The sequence below is a fragment of the Mangifera indica genome, chromosome 1 (assembly GCF_011075055.1).
Source record: "Mangifera indica cultivar Alphonso chromosome 1, CATAS_Mindica_2.1, whole genome shotgun sequence".
Taxonomy (NCBI): Eukaryota; Viridiplantae; Streptophyta; class Magnoliopsida; order Sapindales; family Anacardiaceae; genus Mangifera; species Mangifera indica.
Window position 1 is genome coordinate 5,329,991 of NC_058137.1, and position 21,580 is coordinate 5,351,570.

The following is a 21,580-nucleotide window of genomic DNA, read 5'->3' on the forward strand; positions in this document are numbered from 1 at the left end:
TCACTGTTTATCACAAATTTTAGAATTTGACATTTTCCGTAAAATATATATTTCTTTCGCTCATACATGAATTTACAAAAAAAAAAAAAAAAGGTTAAAATCATTTTTGCACAATAAAAATAGATTGTTTTAATTAATTTCTCTAAAGGGAAAATTATCAATCTGGAAACAATGTTTTTAGAATTACAAGAAAAGCCACATAAGTTATAATATATTTAAAAAAGAGACAATTTTCTATGAGAATGGATTACATTTAACATTGATAAGCATAAAAAAGATATTTAATAAAGTTGCAATATAATAATTTTATGTAATTTAAAAAAATTTACATTTAAGACTTAATTTATATTAAAATCATGTAACTAAAAATATTTCCTTTTGACTTTTAAGTAGTGAAGGATCAAAGATAATTTACAAACATCCAGAATTTGATTGATCTCTTCTTTGGGTTAACCCAAGAAAAAAGAACATTTCCTCTGCTCTTGCATCTTTCTTTATTATTTTCTGTCACCTGAATAGAAAGAAAAGCAATTAAGTTGAGCAAGAGTAGAAGAGCATGATTTTCTGATTCTTTTTGCAGAATACAATGTAGTTATCTTTGCACACCAAAATCTCTGCAGGCGTGTCTCATATGCATTAAAGAAAGAAATAATCCCTATCTTTTTGAAAACAATGCTTACTGGATTTTAAGCCTTAAATAATCAGCTTCTTCGCTCACTTTTATTCCTCTTAATTTTCATGCAAACGCAATGGATTAATTTTTAAATAAGCACATCTATGTCCTTCCTGTTAAAGCATCTCAGAAGAATCTTGTTCGCCGGCTGTGCGTAATCTATGTTTAGTGGGCAAATCTTAGAGCATAGTAATCGAATAAATTAAGATTTCACAAATCATGACAAAAATTTGAATCAAAATAGTAAATTTGTTGAAGCAAAGACTGCAGCATATGCAGATGCAGTGAACCCAATTTAATATTTCTAGCTGTCAATCATATACTGAACTCTAAATCTAAACCATATTTGCCTTTGCAATGTCCTAAATTCAGACTGCCCACCACACAACTTGAGCCACATCAATCACCACGAAATTCGCTGCAAATTAGTGAGAGGTCGTTTTTTGTGCCTGCCAACCTGAGCCATCACATGTCACCACGTTCTCCACTTCAAATATTTTATCTTTGTTTCTGTTGGCACTGCAATTTCACCTTGGGACCCCCATTTACCCCCTTCCCCTTGTCTTTCTTTTGTTTGTTATTTTACATTCGCTTCTCAGCGTTTATGTTACTTCGAAACCGCCCTAATTTTTTATGTGTTAGGTTGTTAGCTGGTTTAATTGAGATTGCAAGACCTGTAAGAATTTCTATCAGCCATGGAGATAGACATGAGTCACGTTTATTTTGAGTAGGGCCAGCTTGTGTTGACATTGGAATTAAGATTTAGCTCATTATCTTTAAGAGATTTTCCATTTCCAACTAATGATTTATAGCAAACCAGTTCATTTTCATAAACAATGACACGGTTGTTCATCATTCAGATTCAGTTTTTAGGCATGATTGTTCTCACATGTCACATGGTTGATGTAATTTCATTTACAGAATTATCATGTTTATCTTTTAAATGATGGTGTAAACTTGATTAATGAGCTCAAACTATTGTTTCATCCCACCTATAATAACACTAGTATAACATGGCTTAAATCTACTTTCATTAAATTTTGTAGAATTTAATGGTATTCATTTACCAATGTTGTGATGCTCCAAGGGCCAACTTAAATAGTAAAGAGGAGAGATTCAAAGTATAAGAATAAAAGTTTAAACCTCATTTGATAATATTTTAAAATTAAACTCTTATTTTATTTATCATAATGATTGTAAAATGAATTATCAAATTTAAGGTCATAATTGTTTGGTATAGTCAACTCGTTCCCAAAAACATGGTTTGGCTTGAACTGGATTTTTGTGTTTAAAAAATAAAAAAAAATCGGTGGAGAAGAAAAGGGAAGTATTATTAATTGCAATAGGATGGCATATCTACTGTCGCTTAATGAGCACAGTGTTATGGTTTCAAGTGCATCCGAATTTTCAACAAAATTTATTAAATTTGGTGTAGGTTGCACTCTGAAAATCTGGTGACTTGCCATTAAATTGTCAATTTCCCAATGAAGAGAAGGAGAAAAATTGGGATTTTGTCGCTTCTTCAAAAAAAAAAAGCAAAAAAGAAAACCCTTTGGAGGAGGGGACGGTTGGCTCGGGCTTGTGAATATTATCAGTCAATTCACGTAACATGAACTTGACCTTTCAGCTCCATATCATATCATTAAATCATAGAATTTAAATCCAACTGGTTAGCAAGTAGCAGCCACCAAACTCCAACACAAAACTACCCATGCAATGCACCAACTGCGCCCACTGGTCAATTTGCTACCATATTTGCGCGCAACCATTTTCATGGGTCCCTCCACACTGGCCATGGCTCATGTGAGCGTCAATTCTTCTAGAGCTTGACCCACGGCCACTAGCCACCCATGTTTGATTTGACCCATTGTGAACCGCCCCTCCGTTGAATGTTTCACGCCGCTACATTTTTTTTTTCTTGATGGGAACCTGTTTGATTTTATAAGATAAGTAAATTTGAGATATAATAATCAAATTCACAATCATTATATCAGATACATAAGGATTTTGCTTTTTGTTTACCTTGCCAAATTACCAAAATACTGAGGCTTGTTTGGTTGGTTTCTCTTGCAATTTTTTAAGAGTGAGGGTTTTGGTTAAGATATTGCTGAAATGGGGCCAGCAGCCGATAATAGTTTAAAAAAAATAAAAATATAGGAATCTTGTGGCTCCATCTAATAGATTTGATCCACCAATCATGGGGCATAGGAGCTTGTTGGGTAAGATCCTTTTCATATTGAAGAACTATCTGGAGGACAGCCGACGACAACCCAAAGATAAACTCCAAAAGACCATTCAGACTACTACCGAAAGAGCGGGGCAATTTCTCTATTGGGCACGCTTAGAAGGTTCAAAATTGTTGACATTACGAATTCTGTCTAGTTTCGATGCTCAAGTAAACACTATTGATGGTACTTCACCAAATAAAAATGAGTTTCCAGAAAGCGAAATTAGTTTGGGTCAAATTGTTTTTCGTTAACTGGTTTTCTCACTTTGGGTGCTTATCATATTTAATGTTTTTTGACTCCGCCATTTGTCCAGAAAGATTAGGCGTCAGTGCTTATGCATTACTTTGCGTTTGTGTCAACCTTGGAGATCGAAGACCATGGCGATTGTTCTTGGAAGTTTCAGCCAATTGTCCATGAAGATTTGGCGTCACTGCTTATGTAATTTACGGACTAATTCATGACATTTAAAGAAGACAGATGTCATCAAGCTCTCTATCATTACTTCCTAATATCCATCAAACGCAAAGGCTATTTCAATTGGAAGCTTCTTTAGAATGAAAAAAATACTGAAATATCGTTTATTGGAACGCTCTCACATATTTATATGTATATAAATAATGATGTGTCATTATATAATTAAGTATTATTTTATTTTTTAATTTTTAACTATCTAATTATATGATGATATATTATTTATATATAAAATTATATACATAACAATATTCTTTATATAATACTATCTATGTTGGATTCCTTTATTTTATTAAATCAAAGTGATACTAACCAAACATACTCTAAACTATACTAACAGTATACCTATTTATTTTTTTCTTAATTTAAAATCACTTAATCATTTAATAATACATATTAAATATATATTTATTTATGTATTTAAAAAATATATATATAAATATATATATATAAATATATATATATATATATATATATATATATATATATATATATAATTTTATTGTTTGATAAAATAATACATTTTAAATATACGACTAAAGAGATTGAGTGAGCTCAACCTATTGGATGGGGGCCAAGTTGTCACAAGAATCAATTTGACTAACAAACTAAGCCCGACCAAACCCTTAAGGGATGCCAACCAAAGGAAATCTTTTTTTTAATGTTTTTTGACTCCGCCATTTGTCCAGAAAGATTAGGCGTCAGTGCTTATGCATTACTTTGCGTTTGTGTCAACCTTGGAGATCGAAGACCATGGCGATTGTTCTTGGAAGTTTCAGCCAATTGTCCATGAAGATTTGGCGTCACTGCTTATGTAATTTACGGACTAATTCATGACATGTAAAGAAGACAGATGTCATCAAGCTCTCTATCATCACTTCCTAATATTCATCTAACGCAAAGGCTATTTCAATTGGAAGCTTCTTTAAAATTAAAAAATGCTGAAACATCGTTTATTGAAACGCTCTCACACGTAAAATTATATACATAATTTTATATATAAATAATGATGTGTTATTAGATGATTAAATATTATTTTATTCTTTAATTTTTAACTATCTTATTATATAATAACATATTATTTGTAAATAAAATTATACACATTGCAATACTCTTGATGTAATACTATCCATATTGAATTCCTTTCTTTTATTGAATCAAAGTGATACTAACCATAACACACTTTGAACTATACTAACAATATACTTATTTATTTTTTTTTAAATTTAAAATTACTTAATTATTTGATTATACATATTAAATATGTAGTTATTTATGTATTTAAAATATATGTGTATAATTTTATTGTTTGATAAAATAAATAATTTTAGATATACCATTAAAGGGATTGAGTGAGCTCAACCTATTGGATGGGAGGCCAAGTTGTCACAAGAATCAATTTGACTAACAAAGTAAGCCCGACCCAACCCTTAAGGGATGCCAACCAAAGGAAACTTACGAGATAGTTAAAAGCAAGAGTGATGACAAAAGTTTAAAAGATGTTTTGTAATAAGATACATGAACCGCATTAATTTCATGAAAAACATGGAAATATTCTAGCTGGGTTGTTCCAACATAAATAATGGGGAAAAGCCTTGGCGTCAGGAGCTGTAATCCCTGTGCATTTTAGAACTTGTTTTTATTTATCAATTTATTTTTTTACTTAGGTAGGATTGGAAGCATAGCAATTGAGTGATATTATTGACATGGCTCAAAATGATAATCTACAAGTACGATAGCTATAAATGTAACATTATCAAATTGATTATATTCATAATTAATGATAATTCTCAAATGATTGGGTATCAAATAATAATATCCTTTATTACTGGAGTTTGTATCCCTGTCTGTCCACTTGTCTCTACAGCTATACATGGGTTTTCAACTTCCTAAATGATGCTATAAATACTATCTCTAGGGATGGTAACAAGGAGGTGCATGCCAAATATTCAATATTTTATCTCTGTTTTTGTGGGAGATATAAATCTTTTTTTTTTTTTAATTATGGAGATAATAATAATTCTTCTTCCCTTTTTTGTAGAAAAAATTTCTCTCCCCAACTTCGTACTTATGGAAAAAAAATCCTCTCTTTATATGCTTTAAATAAAATATAAATATATTAAATAAAAAATTAAAACCAATACATTATTTTGAATGTCACAGATTAGTAGATTGTTCCATAATCACTTTTGAAATGTGATTATCAATCACGTTTTCAGTAAGTGCTTGGAAAAACAAGTGATTAAGAGAGAGCTACAGCAACCCCAAACACACCCCAAGCAAAAGAGGAATAGGCCCACCCATTTTATTAGACTTTGCTCTTGCAATCAGACCTTTTTCATCTTGGGCCTGTGGACTACTTGCCTATCTTGGATTTAGAGGTGCAGCGTTACCTTAACATGGATGCAATTGGGCTTAAAATTGTAAAATCAAATTAGGAAAATAAAATCACACCCAGTGGGACTCGAACCCACAATCGCCTGATTAGAAGTCAGACGCCTTATCCGTTAGGCCATGGGTGCTTCTTATTGTGGAGGTTTAAATAAATTTTAATTATTTATATTTTATATCACTGAGCACTCTCTCTTTCAAGAGAGAGCAACTTGCTTTGTTGGAAAAATACACATTGAGAAATGTGAAATTATTGTTTTAGATCAAAATTTGACTCAATAATATAGAAGTCAGAATTCATTAATTATAAACCAACTATTTTCAATTTAGATTCAATGTGCCCAGTCACAAAAAATAGTTAAAGAAGAGAACAGATTCCTTCAGAACAAACAAGTACGTGGAATTTTATTAATACATACAGAAGCATCTTTTCAGAAATATATACTACTTGTCATGCAGATAAAGGTACTGATAAACGAGATATGATTCCATTTGAATGAATGAATAACTGCAGAGCCTTCTTTCTGAGCCCTCTTAGTCCCTTGATTCCCACACGGCACACGCCTTTATCTAAGCTTTGATTACATTAATACCTTGGCTTGGGTGCTTACCGAATCCATCCATAAGAAATCATTCATGACTACTGGTTTGATAAAATTCAATCTTGCCTCATTGTGACCATTATTATCTCATCTGTCTGTGGCCCACTTTTTGATCTTTTGTATTATTTTTCTTTCCCTATGGACTAATTTACAACAACCGTCCCACATTAGCTTACTCCCATCTCGATTTAATGAATTTAATGCCTTCCATAATATACATGTTCACCAATCTAAGCTAATACATTGTACTGAAGCAAGCTTGTTTTGTATTGCAAGAGTCAACTCGGTAGGCGCATTTATATAACTATGCATTGTTACTATCAGTTTGTGAAATGAATTGGATTGGAAGGATAGCTAGACCATGCATTTCTCCGCACCACCGTTGAATCTCAAGCTAATGTGAAGTTATAGGTCGGCCCGTTTAGGTTCTTTGTATGATAGCTTTATGAAAATTATTGCTAAACATATCAAAAGATTGCAAAATATATATAAATAAGAGAGTGAGTTCACAAAGTCAACTCATGAATTGAAAGAACAATACTAAATCACTTTGTATTCATCTTTTTGCAAGAATATTTCATAAGGGAAGACCATGTTCATTAACAGGAATATCTGATCTCTCCGTCTGCATTCTCAATAGTTAGAACTGCTGAAACTTGAGAATTTATTGGATTTCAATACAACGGAAAATGTTCTTTTATGCTTATTTTGCCATTCATGAACCTTTCTGAAATTGCTTTTGAAGCGGGATTCTTCTGATAAGCAGAACTTCATTTAGATTCAGTTTTTTATCGTCTTAAGCTATGATATATTTTGATGCAAACTGAGAAGTTAACCTAGGAGAAGAAAGTTACCAGTTATATCAACGTTGTGCTTCCACTTGACTCTAGATTTTACTGTGTACTTATTGAAGTTGGAAAATCAGAGTTACAGTCATCCCCTAATCCACGTTGAAAAGTGTGCCAAAGAATCAGGATAGAACAGAAGCTAGATAGGGTTATACAGTCCAGTAGGCCCCCAAGAACCCTAACCCATGTAAGAGTTTTCTCATTTCTGTCAACTGTCTTTTACACCCACTGGCAATCCACAGTCAATAGTTTTCACCGGCAGCCGGTGCTGAGTACTGTTTCATATCTTTGTTAAGATTTGAATCAAGATCTATTCTTTCCGACCAGTTTAAAATTGCCTTGAGACTCTGATGAATTAAATTCTGACAAATGTCATGTGATTGTGGGGTTCATGGTTATTTTTTTCTTGCTTTTCAGGAAAGTGAATTCTTAGGGAAAAGTAAGACCAAGCAAACCCGCTGCGCTCTTTCCCTCGATGGGCCACAGAATAAATTGGTTCATGTATCTTCTTACTAAAGATCGCCTCAATCTCAGCCATTAATTCGTGGGCTCGAGTGCTTAGACGGATTCTGAGGTTTGATCACATAAGTCTATGGATTTATCATCTCAATTTAGCTTTTGATAACTAGATCGGATGGTTAATATCCTTCTGATTGGAGATAGCCCCATGAAATGGGCGGTCACTATCATAAATACAATCATAAATGAGTTTTGAGACTTTTCTGCTTGAATAAAATATTTGTTACAAGTTGTGTATATAAAGCCTCCCACTTCTAGTATGATCGCTGGATTGTTTAGCCCTTTTAATCAGCTTTTCTATTTTCTTTTTTCTCTGCAAATATCTGATAAAAAAACCCTAATTCAATAATCTATCTAATCAACCTATTGACTCAGCTCTCCCATCCCTCTGTTTTCACTTCCCCATCCAACCACAATTGCCCAAGAAAGAAAGAGTGAAAGATTCAATGGATGTTGACATGATGAAAGCATCTCATCAAGAAGATCAAATGGATATGATGGCAGTCATTATGCAAATGGAAAAGCTGCCTGAATTCTGTGAACCCTTCAATGCTACCACTCTCACATTGCCTCATGAAATACATTTCTCCACTGCCAATCCTGATTCAATTATCTCCACTCCCACATTGCCTCCTTCATTGGTCAATCCTTCAAGTACTACGCCTTTTGTTAGCCCTCCAATTCAAGAGCCAATGACACCTCCTCTTCAACCCAATGTGGTCACTGGAAGATTCAAAAATGTGTTTACATTACCCGATGGATATGCATATCCACCATCATTAGAAAAGCGAAACTCCGTGGCAGCTATGAGAGAGATTATCTTTCGTATGGCTGCAATGCAGCCTATCCATATAGACCCCGAATCCATTAAGCCTCCAAAGAGAAGGAACGTAAAAATATCTAAGGATCCACAGAGCGTGGCAGCCAGGCACAGAAGGGAAAGGATAAGCGAGAGGATAAGGATCTTACAAAGACTTGTCCCAGGAGGAACAAAAATGGACACAGCTTCCATGCTAGATGAGGCTATACATTATGTTAAATTCTTAAAGAAACAGGTGCAGACTTTGGAACAAGCTGGTGCTCAAAGGCCAATTGGAGGTTTTGGATTTTCAGCCCCTGAAATGGCTAACGTAGGTTACTCTTTGTTGGCTAAATCTTGCCAGCCTTCTCAAATGCTAGGAAATGTGCAGATGTTTAGATAGGGAAAGAAAAGAGGGATAGAATTGTTTCATTTCTACGTGTATTGGTAATGTTAATTGGTCGTTTTGTTTGTTTGTAAAGAGTGAATCTTCAGTTCTCGTTCTTAATGTCACGTAATAACTGGTGTTTGCTTACATCAAATTAATATATCAACGTTTGAGTTTGAGCCAATATCAGATAATTATCCAGACTTAACCACCTGAAAGATTATGTTGCATTAACATTTCAGTGAAAATTATACTTTATAAACATGTGGCTAATTAACTGGATTGGCTGAACATATAGTTTTGTATATTTCCAATAACAAACTACCTGATCATGGACATGTGGTTATATATATGTGAAAGATATAGTTAGAAATGGATCAATTTCACAAAATGCAGCGCATTTGTTCTCGCATCTACTATGAGTTCTTCTTTCTTTCTTATATAATTACTTGGATAATGCTTTCGTTTTGCTTACCATATTGCATTAACTCGTAGGTAATGATCAAAAGTGAACTCTAGCTTTGCATAAGAAATCAAGTTAGAGGCAGATTAATTAGTGCTCGATAATTTATTGTCCATAGCTATCCATTCTGATTTCCCCCGTTGCAAGTTTGAAGCTTTTTCCAGCTTGAGTTAAACTCGACAAACAAAAATTTGGTGGCCTAACTTTTCTCAAATTAAGTGTCAAGAAGTTCAACGATTGCAGATGACAGAAACGGCACTAAAAAATGTGTAGAATTCGGGCGAATTAATTGAAGTTTTGATCCATCCCTTGGCGCTTTGCTTTTAGCCTAGTTGCATAAGGTTCCATAGGAGCCAACAATTAGATATTAAATTAGTTGTTATCTTGAAGTTTTTGGACTAATGTTTTCAATGCAGAATTTTCTTTTATATATATAGTAAGATGTATTGAGATTTTCATTAGCCAGACATCTAATGAATCTTATAATATATGATTTATTAATATGAATCTTAACAACACGTTAAAGTTTTGGACAATCAACATTTGGCCATGCCATCGATAATAAATTAAATTTGTTGAGGAAATAATAATTAGTATACAGCACGTGAGACGAATCTTAACAAATAATAGAAGTATCTTGTGTTACAGGAGCTTCCTAAACGAAATAGAATGACTACTAATTAAATACAATTACTTTTGCATCTAATAAAAAGCAACAAATAAAAAGAAAATACGCTCCTATATATTAATAAGCTACCATTGTTATTATTTTTTATATTTCATTTGTCTTCTACTACACTTAATGAGAAAGAAGATGGTGAGAGCTTGGTAGGTTGCCTCCCAAGGCAGGATCGAGTTACAGTAGTGTTGATGTCTCAAGGATCATTCCGCACTAACATCCATTTCTCTTAAATTTATCACAAAATAGTCCAAGATAAGATGGTGGGAGCTTGGTAGGTTGCCTCCCAAGGCAGGATCGAGTTACAGTAGTGTTGATGTCTCAAGGATCATGCCGCACTAACATCCATTTCTCTTAAATTTATCACAAAATAGTCCAAGATAGGTATAAAAGAATGACTAAAAATAATGAAATGGTCAATCCATCAAGCAAATAGACCCATGTGAGATATCCCACTAAGGACCCAACATCCCCACCGTGTCTTTGATTATTTGAAAGAGGGAGAGACTTTTTATGAATAAATAATATTTTTTAAGCTTCAAATTCATTGTATCCCCCGCTCCTGACACATTCTATCTATCTATCTTTTATTTGTTTATAATTTTTTAATACAATCTGCCTATCTCTTTCTTTTTTTTGGGGATAAGTTCTCATGTTCTTTGTGGCAGGATAAAGTGGTCTATGCCGCATTCATAGCGTTTCAAGTTTTAAACTACCCTATGCATTTGATGTCGACAAAGTTCTACCGGTGATTTTACACATTCATTTTATTAATGTTTTTAGTGTGATTATAATGCTAAAGTCTATTTCTTTTAGTTTAAAGAAGGAAAAGTAAACGAAGCTTCTTTTGCTTATTTGATCATGGATTGATGTTTCTGTTGTATTGAGTTTGCGAGATGACCCAATTAAAGCCTATGTGATAATGTAAATCCATGTGGAGTATTATTTGCATGAAATCCTGAGGAAGTGAATTCAAAGGGGAATACCTTGTTATAAGGAAGTGAATTCTATTAAAATAGGATAATGATAGTTTTACTAGAAATACAATATGACCAGTCTTAGTTAAATGCTTTGATTGAGGTCGATCTGTAGTTTGATGAAGCTAAAATTTGGTATATGTGAAGGTTTTTAACTTCTTGTTCTTTATTTTAATTAGTGGAGATCAGTTTTGGAGTTGTGAAAATAGGTTTATAGGTCTTGAATTTGATCCTCGTTTTTTTGTGAGAAACTTCCTTTGCCTTACAATAATCTATTTTCACTTGTCAAGATTGTTAGATCTTGAGATTTTTTTTTTTTTTTGCCATGAGTTAAATCTTGAGAGTTTATTATGAAGAGAATTTTATTATTCCTACAATATTATTGTGGTTTTTTTCTCCCGAGATAAATTCTGTGTTACTATAGGTGATTATGTGATTTATTTTGTTGTCTTAAAGCTCTATGTATTAGTTTCCTATTATTCTACACAAGAAGAGAGGTCAAATTATTTCACAGTATGTCCTCCCTCAACAATTTCTAGTTTGTCTTAATTTTTTTGTTTTCCCTTAAAAAATTTGTCTATTATATGTCTTTTTACATCATATTATCAGTTATTCATCACTTCGGGTATGTATCTTAATTTTCAAAAGAAAAATAAAGAAGTGAGTTGCAGTTTAAGTTATATATGAGATCTATGATTTAGGAATGAGGAGGCTTGTGGTACTTCGAGAATCAAGCACCAACACTACACTTTGTCCATTTTACATAGTCAATGCTAGCTTTTACGGCATATGAAAGTTGTTTATGAGTGGCGAAATCTTGTCATGGTAAAAAATTCTCATAGGGCTAGCATCGAACAATTAAGGCTGTGAGGTGAACTTAATTGACTGGGTGAGGTGCATGTGAAAATTAATAGAGACATGAAACATGGTCAAATTAATGAGGTTGAAATGTAATTGTTGGTTTTTCATTTATATAATTAATCTGAAGAAAAGACCATAAGATGATTGGTTAGTTGGTTGAATTTTGGCAAGAATGCATATTTGAAAGGGGGCCGGTGAGATGCAAGCTAGCTTTATATCTCTATTATTATTATCCATCTTCACACCAAATTCTTTCTTCCAGTGTCCCATACGCAAGGTGAGATGCACTCAACTGTTTTAAGATCTCATCTTATTCATTTTTTATTCTCCCTATGACCCATCGCCCTTGCACTTTGGTTGAATCTTTCTTTTTCTATGTCAGAAAGTGAAAAAGAAGAAAAACCATATATGTAATTGCATGCAAAATCCACATTTCCAACTTCTCTTTGTAAAATTAAATTTAGACTGAGCAAATATGTCTCAGATGACCTGATCAAATTAGCTTGTCAGATCCAATAATATAGGAAGTATCTCCCCATGAGACAAACTTCACAAATCTGTATAATAATTTTGTGTTACTGATGGACTATCAAAGTAATTTTGAGATGTGAGACATATTTCATCAAATATTATGAAGTCCCAAACATGTTCTTCTAGGTCGTCCCGCACAACCCATTGGCGGAAGCAAGCGTTCAGAGATATCAAGTGGGCGGGTTTAATGCCTTGTGGCTCATTTGAGATGTCTTACATGCATGGCATGAGCAACAATTCAAGTCGACTGGCCCATACACCTGTCCCTTGAGCCCATCCAACTTTTCGAGTGGTGGGCATCCATTGATACGTCTCTCATACTCATAGTCAAGCAAATGATTTTCCTCTTTGTGGGGTAATTTCTAGTTGAAATATCACAAATTAGTGGCGATGAGATTGCCCTGAACTGACAAAAACAGCTCAGATTTGAGCTAATATATGTAAAGAAACCCTAGATCTACAAAGGGAATGTGAGAGAAAGAGGGAGAAAGAGAATATCTAGAGAGTTCGAGAGTTGTCACAAACTGAACTTCTCTGCTTCTTTACTTCAATTGGCTTCACAATTAAACAGAGCTTAGACCATTATACTTGAATTAAAGTCCAAAAATATTAACACTCCTGTACATCTATACTCCAGTGAGACAATCAAGACAGTGGATACACGGTACCTTCAAATCAGCGGTAATGCACTAACCATGAATTCTGGTTTTACAAAAAGAAAATCTCCAATAAGCCACCAAAATGCAGAAACCAGAAAGCATAATATCAGCAATGAACCAGTAGTGACATATCAGAAAGCATAACCTCATCAAAGACCAACAACAACATGTAGAAATTATTGGCACCAATAAAGCATCAGAATGCAGAAACCAGAGAGTATAGTATCACCAATGAACCAGTAGCAACATGTAGAGACAATTGGGTAAACAACAACAATCTTCAATAACCACTAGAATTCAGATACCAGAAAGCATAAACTCATCAAAAGCCAGCAGAAGCATGTAGAAATTATTGGCCAACCATAGTAGCCTCCAAAAATAAGAATAATCCAATAGCATCATGTGCAATCGATAATCCACAATAATAGTTCATAAGGATAGGCAACTTAGAATCTGAATAATAGCATCACCATTGGTTGAATTATCCCCTACAAGAGGTTGAAGATTCCTCCAAAAGACCGAGGACTTACTGCTTAAAATTTTTAAAATTGTAATAATTGTAATAATCGAATCCCTTTAGTAAAAATAAAATGTAAGTCTCCAAGGAGACCAAACTATTTTTTCCACTTCAATAAAATTCTCTAATCTCGCATTTCTTTCAACACTTTGAAATAACAAGTAATAAGTGTTTAAATTTCGAGATTATTTTTAATACTTCACTATATTCATTTTTATTGCATGTTTTAAATTACAATAAAATTATATGCATAACTTTTACACATAATTTTATGCACAATTAATGATGTATCACCTTATTATTGGATGTTGATTTATCTTTAATTTTTAATTATCCAATCACATGATGACACATTATTGTTTGTATACATAATATTACTCTTTAAAATATTACATCGAGTGTTTTCAAATCATATATATTTGTGTGTGTATGTGTGTGATTTTTTATCTTCTTGAATTACACCCATTGAATTATCCATGTCTTAGATCCAACTAATTAATCCAGCAAGATTTACTTCATATAAAAATAATTTTGGTAGATAGACCGTGTGTGTGAGAGATTTTTTTATCTTCTTGAATTGCACCCATTAAATTATCCATGTCTTAGATCCAACTAATTAATCCAGCAAGGGTTACTTCATAGAAAAATACTTTGGGAGATAGACTGGTGATGAACCACTGACTTGACAGCACATGTTTGGAGATTTCGACCATCAGGCAATTCCGTAGAGAGGACCAAAAAAAAAAAAGAAAAGGTTCGGTAAGGTTAGGTTTGTCTACAACTAATCAATTTATTTCAAATTCTACGCATGAGTATATTGACTATATTATTATCATCATCTAACTGCTAAATCAAAGGTTTTTCAGCAAATAATATAAAATTTACTTCAACATATAGGTTCCAACATTGTGGAAGCCCTCGAAACGTGAAAGAATCACAATATTATTAATATCTTACGGGTCTCATCTACCTTGATGCCAATCCGGCTACCGATTAATTATAATATACAATATTAAAAAAAAAAGACAGTGATATTCAAATTGTTAAGACTTTCTACCAAAGGTTCTCATGCATTTTCCAGAACATGATGTCGATCTGTAGAGTAAATGTCATGGTGTATTTACTTTATGCTCTGTTTTTGCTTTTCGAAACTTGGGTTGACTCGACTTTTTCTTTGATATGAATGTTGTTCATCCACCATATTGTATCTTTCTCAGCGTTGCTACATATGGTATATATGTTACAAATGCTTTCAATTTGACTCGTGTAATTCTTATGTTACACCTTATATTATTTCTAAGACATTATTGTCCACTGATGATGTTCCATTTCATGATGCTATATTTCATTGTTGCATGATTGGTGGTCTTCTATATCTTATTTTCACCTGGCCTAATATTGCTTTTGCTATAAATCTGGTTGTCCAACCATCATTTACTCCTACTCATCAAGATATGCGTGTAGTCAAGCATATGGTATATTAAGAGAACCCTATTTCATGATCTAACCTTTTATAGTGACTCTAATTTTTATCTCCTAGGTTATTCGGATGTTGATTGGACTATTGATGTTTTCAATTGATGCTCTATCATTGCAAGTTGTGCTTTTTTTTTGTCACAACCTTGTTTGTTGGAGTGCCAAAATATAGGTTTTTGTGTCTCAATTTAGTGCAAAGTTTGAGTATTATGCCCTTGCACATGTTATTGCTAATATTAGTAGGTTTTGTTATCTTTTGCATAAGTTTAACATTCATATATTTATTTTTTATTCTGTTCAGTGATCATTAGTCTGTTTTTCACATGACTATCAATCTCATGTTTCATGCTTACACTCGGTGTATTGATATTGATTTGCACTTCATTCTTAAGTTAGTTACTTGTGGGGCTGTTCGACTCCGACATGTTTTTGCAATCTCTTAGTTTGTGGATATATTTACCCATGAGCTATCTCATGAGCCTTTTTTTTTTTTGGTGTTTTTAATTGCAATTTCATGAGCTCCCACTGCAATGATGTAAGAGTGTTAAATTAAATAGATGATTTTAATATGATTTGAATTCATTATATATATATATATATATATATATATATATATATATATATATATATATATATATATATATATATATATTTTCCTTATAATAAATTGTAATTTGTTTATTTTGTTTTAATAGAATTATGATTCCATTTCAAAGGATATTGTAATTCTACATATATAATTCAAAACTAACAGCTGTCACCAATCAAAACATGAGAAAGTCCAAGTCATCATGCTTTGATTGGTGAAGGAAAAAGACGGAATGGCCAATGATGAAGAAGCCCTAGAAGAAATTTGAAAAGTTGTTTGTTTAATTGAAAACTTGCCTATTCAACAATATTCGAAAGGCCTTCAAAACATGACGACTTACGTTTCACATTAAAAAATAAAATAAAGAACAATATTCTACATCTTTTGAGTGATATATTTTCTCATAATTTTCGAAGTGAAGTAGCATTATTATAACACAAACAACTGGAAAAAAATTATTAAAACTTAGAATACATGCAAACTCCCTCCTGTTAAATTAAGCATGTTACCAGAGCTGAACATATGCTGCAATTTCTTGGTAATTTCCCTTCTGGGGTAGATGGCTATATATATGGCCTTAGGATTGAGTTACAACAAAAACAAGGTCTTGAACGGTTCACTTCCTTCAAATTCCCTCGTTATGGCTGCTAAAATGAGTTTTTCCCGCAGTTACATGGTGCTGAAGCCCGAAGAGTTGGGCTTCTTTGATCCCATTGCCATCTTAATTTCAAGTGACCTAGAGAAGAGGAAATTTGTGGAAAGCTCTCATAGAGAAGAAGAAGATTTTGGTCGGAGGTGGATCATATTTGTCTCAATTTTAGTGCAGAAGTTTCTGCTATTTGTGGCAAAGCCAATGTTAATTATTGGTTCAATGATTGAGTCATTCCTAAACCTTTTGTCAAGTAACCAAAACTTCGGCGTGCTCTTGCTTAATATCTTCAGAGGTTACTTAGTTTCTCTTTATTTTAATTATTTATTTGTGATTTTTTGACGCTTTGAAATATGAATATAAATATATATATATATATATATATATATATATATATATATATTAAAAAGTATATGTATTTATAATAAGAACTAATTTTGTTATCAACTATGTTTTGTTAGGAGTGTTATTTTATTTTTAATTCAAAATTCTTATTATTATAGATTTATCTAAATTTATCAATAGTTAAAACTTTGTTAGAAGAATGGATGAGAAATTTTAGGCATAAACTGAACCAACTTCCCAAATTTCCATATTCAAACTTGGTTAATTATTATGTAATAATAAATCATATGTATTTTTTATCTTCTTGAATAATACCCATTGAACTATCCAAGTTTTAGCTCCATCTATTTAATCCACCTAGAGTTAGTTCATAGAAAATTACTTTGGGAGATAGACTGGTGATGAATCACTAACTTGACTCTACCTGTTTGGAGATTTCCACCATCAGGCAATTCCATATAGAGGGCATAAAAAACAAAAAAAGTTTAGGTAAGGTCAGGTTTGGCTACAAGTAATTAATTTATTCTAAATTCTAAGCATGTGTATATTGACTCTTATTGTCATCATCTAACGACGATATTATTATCAATGCCATTGGGGCATAATTAACAACTGATCAATATGTAGATTAATTATGATGAAAACATTATTTAAATATTTGTTATCGATTAATCAGTGTGTGTGGTGCAGGGAGGGTAGTCTTTCCAGATAAAAATTCAGCTTCATTCTTATCGTTTGTTGGACATTTGGACAAGCGAGTTGAGCTGGATGGTAGTATCAAATATGGAGATGAAAGATACTTTGCGGCACTGTCCATGATGGCATCCAAAGCAGCATATGAGAACAAAGCCTACATTGAAACTATTGTCACCCAAAAATGGAAGGTATATTAACTTGAAATCTTTAATCAATTCACTTTGTTCAAGTACAATTATCTATCGATCGTACTTATATATAATCTCTCTGTGCAGATGGAATTTTTGGGATCTTATGACTGCTGGAATGGTAAGAAGCTGCGTACATGTAGAAAAAAAATGAATATTATTTGTATGCTCTTATTAATTTCTTTATACATTTAAAGAACCCTGCCTTACTGGTTTTGTTCTTGGAATTATATGCTAGATTTAATACTAACATCTCGGATCCCTTACTCAACATAATTTGGCAGATTTTCAAGAAAGAGCCACAACACGAGCCTTTATGCTTTATGATAGAAATGAGGATGGCCAGGATACTATTGTTGTGTCCTTTAGAGGTACTAAAATTTTTAATGCACACGCATGGAGTACTAGCTTCGATCTCTCTTGGTTTGAGATTGATGGCATAGGCAAGATTCATGGCGGTTTTATGAAGGCTCTAGGTTTACTAAAGGTCAAAGGTTGGCCCAAAGACATCGACAAGCAACAGGATGACCGCCCGGCACCCTTAGCATACTATGCGGTCAGGGATATGTTAAAAGAGCTCCTAAGCAAAAACGATAGAGCAAAATTTATAGTGACAGGCCACAGTTTAGGCGGTGCGTTGGCTATTCTCTTTACAGCGATTTTGGCAAAGAACAAGGAGACAGAGTTATTGGAAAGATTGGAGGGGGTGTACACATTTGGGCAACCCAGAGTAGGAGATGAAAAATTTGTTGAGTTCATGAAAAAGAAATTAAAAGAGAATTCCATTTATTACGTTAGGTTTGTTTACGGTAATGATATTGTGCCTAGGTTGCCTTGTGATAACTCTGAGCTTATGTTCAAGCACTTTGGGCAGTGCCTCCACTACAACACCTTATATCAAGGAAAGGTGAGTATTTTTAATATTATCTGCAGTTCAAAATCAATTAATTGCATAGTAATATATCATTATTGATATTCAAAATTAAAGTTTTGGCATATGCATGCAGGTGGTTGAAGAAGTACCAAATAAGAACTACTTCTCACCATTGGAGGCAATTCCCATGATGATGAATGCAGTTCGGGAATTTATAAGAAGCTTTACTTTGTGGCGCTCAAAGGGGCGGGACTATGAAGAAGGAGGGCTACTCAAAGTGATTAGAGTAATGGGATTGATAGCCCCCGGTATATCAGCTCATTCTATCCAAGATTATGTCAACGTTACTCGCCTGGGATCCAAGGATATTTTGTTCCACCCCAAGAGACTGTAATCTAATAATATATGGTGTCAATAAACATAACGTGCTTACATTACTCATATATCATTATATTTTGTTTCTTATCTTCCATTAATTGTTTATTGTCATCAGCAAGTATATTGTTGTGTCTATGTTTAATTTATGGTCTTGTAGTCTTGCATAAAAAAGACTATGGTAACAACGTTGAAGATTTGTTAATATACCTGATAGTCACTACGATAGTGTAAAATAAATAAGAATAAACAATTGATGACAAAATAGTTTTTAATATAATTCAACCTATTGTTTGAGAGTTTATGTTCACAGTTATGGTTTGATAGCTTTGAAAGAAAACTCCAATAGAATATATGCACCGAAATTATTAAAAGGTATGTTAGGAAGAACTCGGTTAATGATAAGAGTCTTGAATTTTATGAACGCCTTCTTACCTAATTTAGGGATAAAATTGATCTAATCTTATACATTGAATGTAAGTTATTGCTGCTTCTCTTTCTTTTCTCTCAATACTTTTCTTTAGGCCAAATGACTATTTCCCACCCAAGGTATACTGCAATGACAAGTTTCCCCCTTTTAATTATGGAAACACCAAATACCAACCCATGGCCGTAGACCTGGCCACGGGCCGGTTTGGCCCGTGAACCGGACCGAAACCGGCCCGGATAAACCCGAAACCGGAACCGGAACCGGCATACCCGGAACCGGACTGAACCGGAACCGAAACCGTAGCTCTACGGTTCGGTTCCGGTTCACATAAATTGGAACCGTGGAACCGCCGGTTCACACCGGTTTATGAACCGGAGGTTTACTGTGCTTAATCAGAAAAAATTTGAAATTTTTTTGAAATTGTTTTGATTTTTTTTTAAATTTTATTTAAAAAGGCAACGGTTCCTTGCGCAGGGAACCGTTGCCTTTTGAAGGAAAATTGCAGGGGACCAACGGTCCCCTGCAATTTTCAGTGAAGTTCAGGGACGTCCCCTGCAATTTTTGGCATTCCAATTCACCCCTCTATTTCTAATTTTTTTCAAAAAAGTTTTTTTTCTATATATATCCCTTTAAATTCTATTCTCTCAAATCTCAATCTCTCTACTCTCTCACTCAATCCTTCAAACTCTCATTCTCATTCTTTAAACTCTTAATATTCTCTCAATCTTTCAATTCAATCAAATTTTCTTAAATTTAATTAAATTCTTTCTTAATTTTTTATTAATTTCAATTTCAATTTTTTTTATACAATTCATAATTAATTATAGAATTTATTTCTATAATTAATTTTATTTATTATTTTTTTATTATCTTTTATAATTAATCATATAATTTATTTATATAATTAATTTTATTTATTATCAAAAAATGACAAGTAGTGAAAATTATAGAATGTATTAGAATTGATGGTTCAATATCGGTTTCGAACCGAAACCGTCGGTTCCAAACCGGGGCCATGAACCGGAACCGGCGGTTCCGAACCGTGGACGAACCGTCCTGTTACGGTTTCGGTTCAAGGTCCTTATATTTTCGAACCGTGAACCGGCGGTTCCGAACCGAAACCGGCGGTTCATGAACCGTGGCCAGGTCTACATGGCCGGTTAAATTTAACATAACCTTAACGCTTAAAAATTTTATCTCTTTTTGCCCCCCTAAACTTTAAAAACTAAAATTTTCCCTCAGCCTAAGTTTTAAAAAATGGCAGTTTCACCCTAGGGTTTGGTTTTGAAATCTCCGACGACCTCTCCAGCTCTATTACCGACGGCCTCTCCCTCCAAAAGCATATTCTCCTTCCGACGATCTATTTCCTCCTATTTGGAGGGCCGATTGACGTCGGAGACGCCTTGGGAGACGAAAAACTTCGTCGGGGAAGACGAAGTTCTTCGTCTTCCTAGACGAAGAACTTCGTCTTCTCCGACGAAGTTCTTGGTCTTCCTAGACGAAGAACTTCGTCTTCTCCGACGAAGTTCTTCGTCTCCGATGTCGATCGACCCTCCAAATGGGAGAAAAGAGATCGCCGGAAGGAGAGGATGTCTCGGGAGGGAGAGGCAGTCGGCAATGTCGTCGGAGATTTTAAAACCAAACCCTAAGGTGAAACTGCCATTTTTTAAAACTTAGGCTGAGGGAAAATTTTAGTTTTCAAAGTTTAGGGGGGTAAAAATAGATTATATTTTAATTTATTTTTTAATATTATAGAGAAAATGACGATTTTACTTTTACCACCGTTATTTTTAACTGGTCATGGGTAGGTATTTGGTGTTTCCATAGTTAAAGAGTGGAAACTTGTCATTACAACATACCTTGGGTGGGAAATAGTCGTTTGGCCTTTTCTTTATCTAAAGGATGAGTGAGAATGATTATAATTCTATAGGTTGCATTCAAAATTTAAATTACAACATTAACTTCTTCAACTGTTATATTAAAAATAAGATCACAGTTGATATTGATCTATAGAACTCTAAATATATAGAAATGTGCCCAGTTAATCTTAGATTAGATTATGAATGAGATCACTCAAACAGCAATGGTGATTTTAATTAATAAAGATGGTTGCAGAAGCACCAAACAGAAACTTCTCACCATTGGAGGCCATACCAGTGATGATAAATGAAGTTTGGGAACTGATAAGAAGCTTTACTTTATGGCACAGGCACAATTCAGAGGAAGGGGATTAATGAGAGTAATGGGGTTTATTGGATTATAATGCCCTGTTTACCAGCTCATTGTCCTCACGAGATTGAAATTAACTTACTAATTAATGGAATCAATAAAGTGTATACATTCATGCAACTT

General features: G+C 33.5%; 2 protein-coding genes and 1 non-coding gene across 3 annotated transcripts; 2 read left to right on the forward strand and 1 right to left on the reverse strand.

Annotated features, from left to right (window-relative positions):
• Window positions 1-5,821: 5,821 nt before the first annotated feature.
• TRNAR-UCU lies at window positions 5,822-5,894 on the reverse strand. Its single transcript has one exon. It is a non-coding gene; the product is annotated as a tRNA-Arg (tRNA).
• Window positions 5,895-8,178: 2,284 nt separating this feature from the next.
• Window positions 8,179-8,934, forward strand: LOC123208565 (transcription factor HEC1-like). The gene has a single exon (XM_044626102.1). It carries the CDS (start codon window positions 8,179-8,181, stop codon window positions 8,932-8,934), a length of 756 nt encoding a protein of 251 aa, XP_044482037.1.
• An 8,549-nt stretch (window positions 8,935-17,483) lies between these two features.
• LOC123227026 (triacylglycerol lipase OBL1-like) lies at window positions 17,484-18,817 on the forward strand. Its single transcript, XM_044651643.1, has 4 exons — window positions 17,484-17,549; window positions 17,637-17,670; window positions 17,834-18,456; window positions 18,557-18,817. The coding sequence occupies exons 1-4, from the start codon at window positions 17,484-17,486 to the stop codon at window positions 18,815-18,817; spliced, it is 984 nt and encodes a 327-aa protein (XP_044507578.1).
• Window positions 18,818-21,580: the final 2,763 nt, after the last annotated feature.

Coding starts and splice junctions, on each gene's coding strand:
- LOC123208565 (XM_044626102.1), top strand. CDS start 8,179: ATGGATGTTGACATGATGAAAGCATCTCATCAAGAAGATCAAATGGAT.
- LOC123227026 (XM_044651643.1), top strand. CDS start 17,484: ATGGCATCCAAAGCAGCATATGAGAACAAAGCCTACATTGAAACTATT. Junction 17,671..17,833: donor ATCTTATGACTGCTGGAATG/GTAAGAAGCTGC, acceptor ATAATTTGGCAG/ATTTTCAAGAAAGAGCCACA. Junction 18,457..18,556: donor ACACCTTATATCAAGGAAAG/GTGAGTATTTTT, acceptor ATATGCATGCAG/GTGGTTGAAGAAGTACCAAA.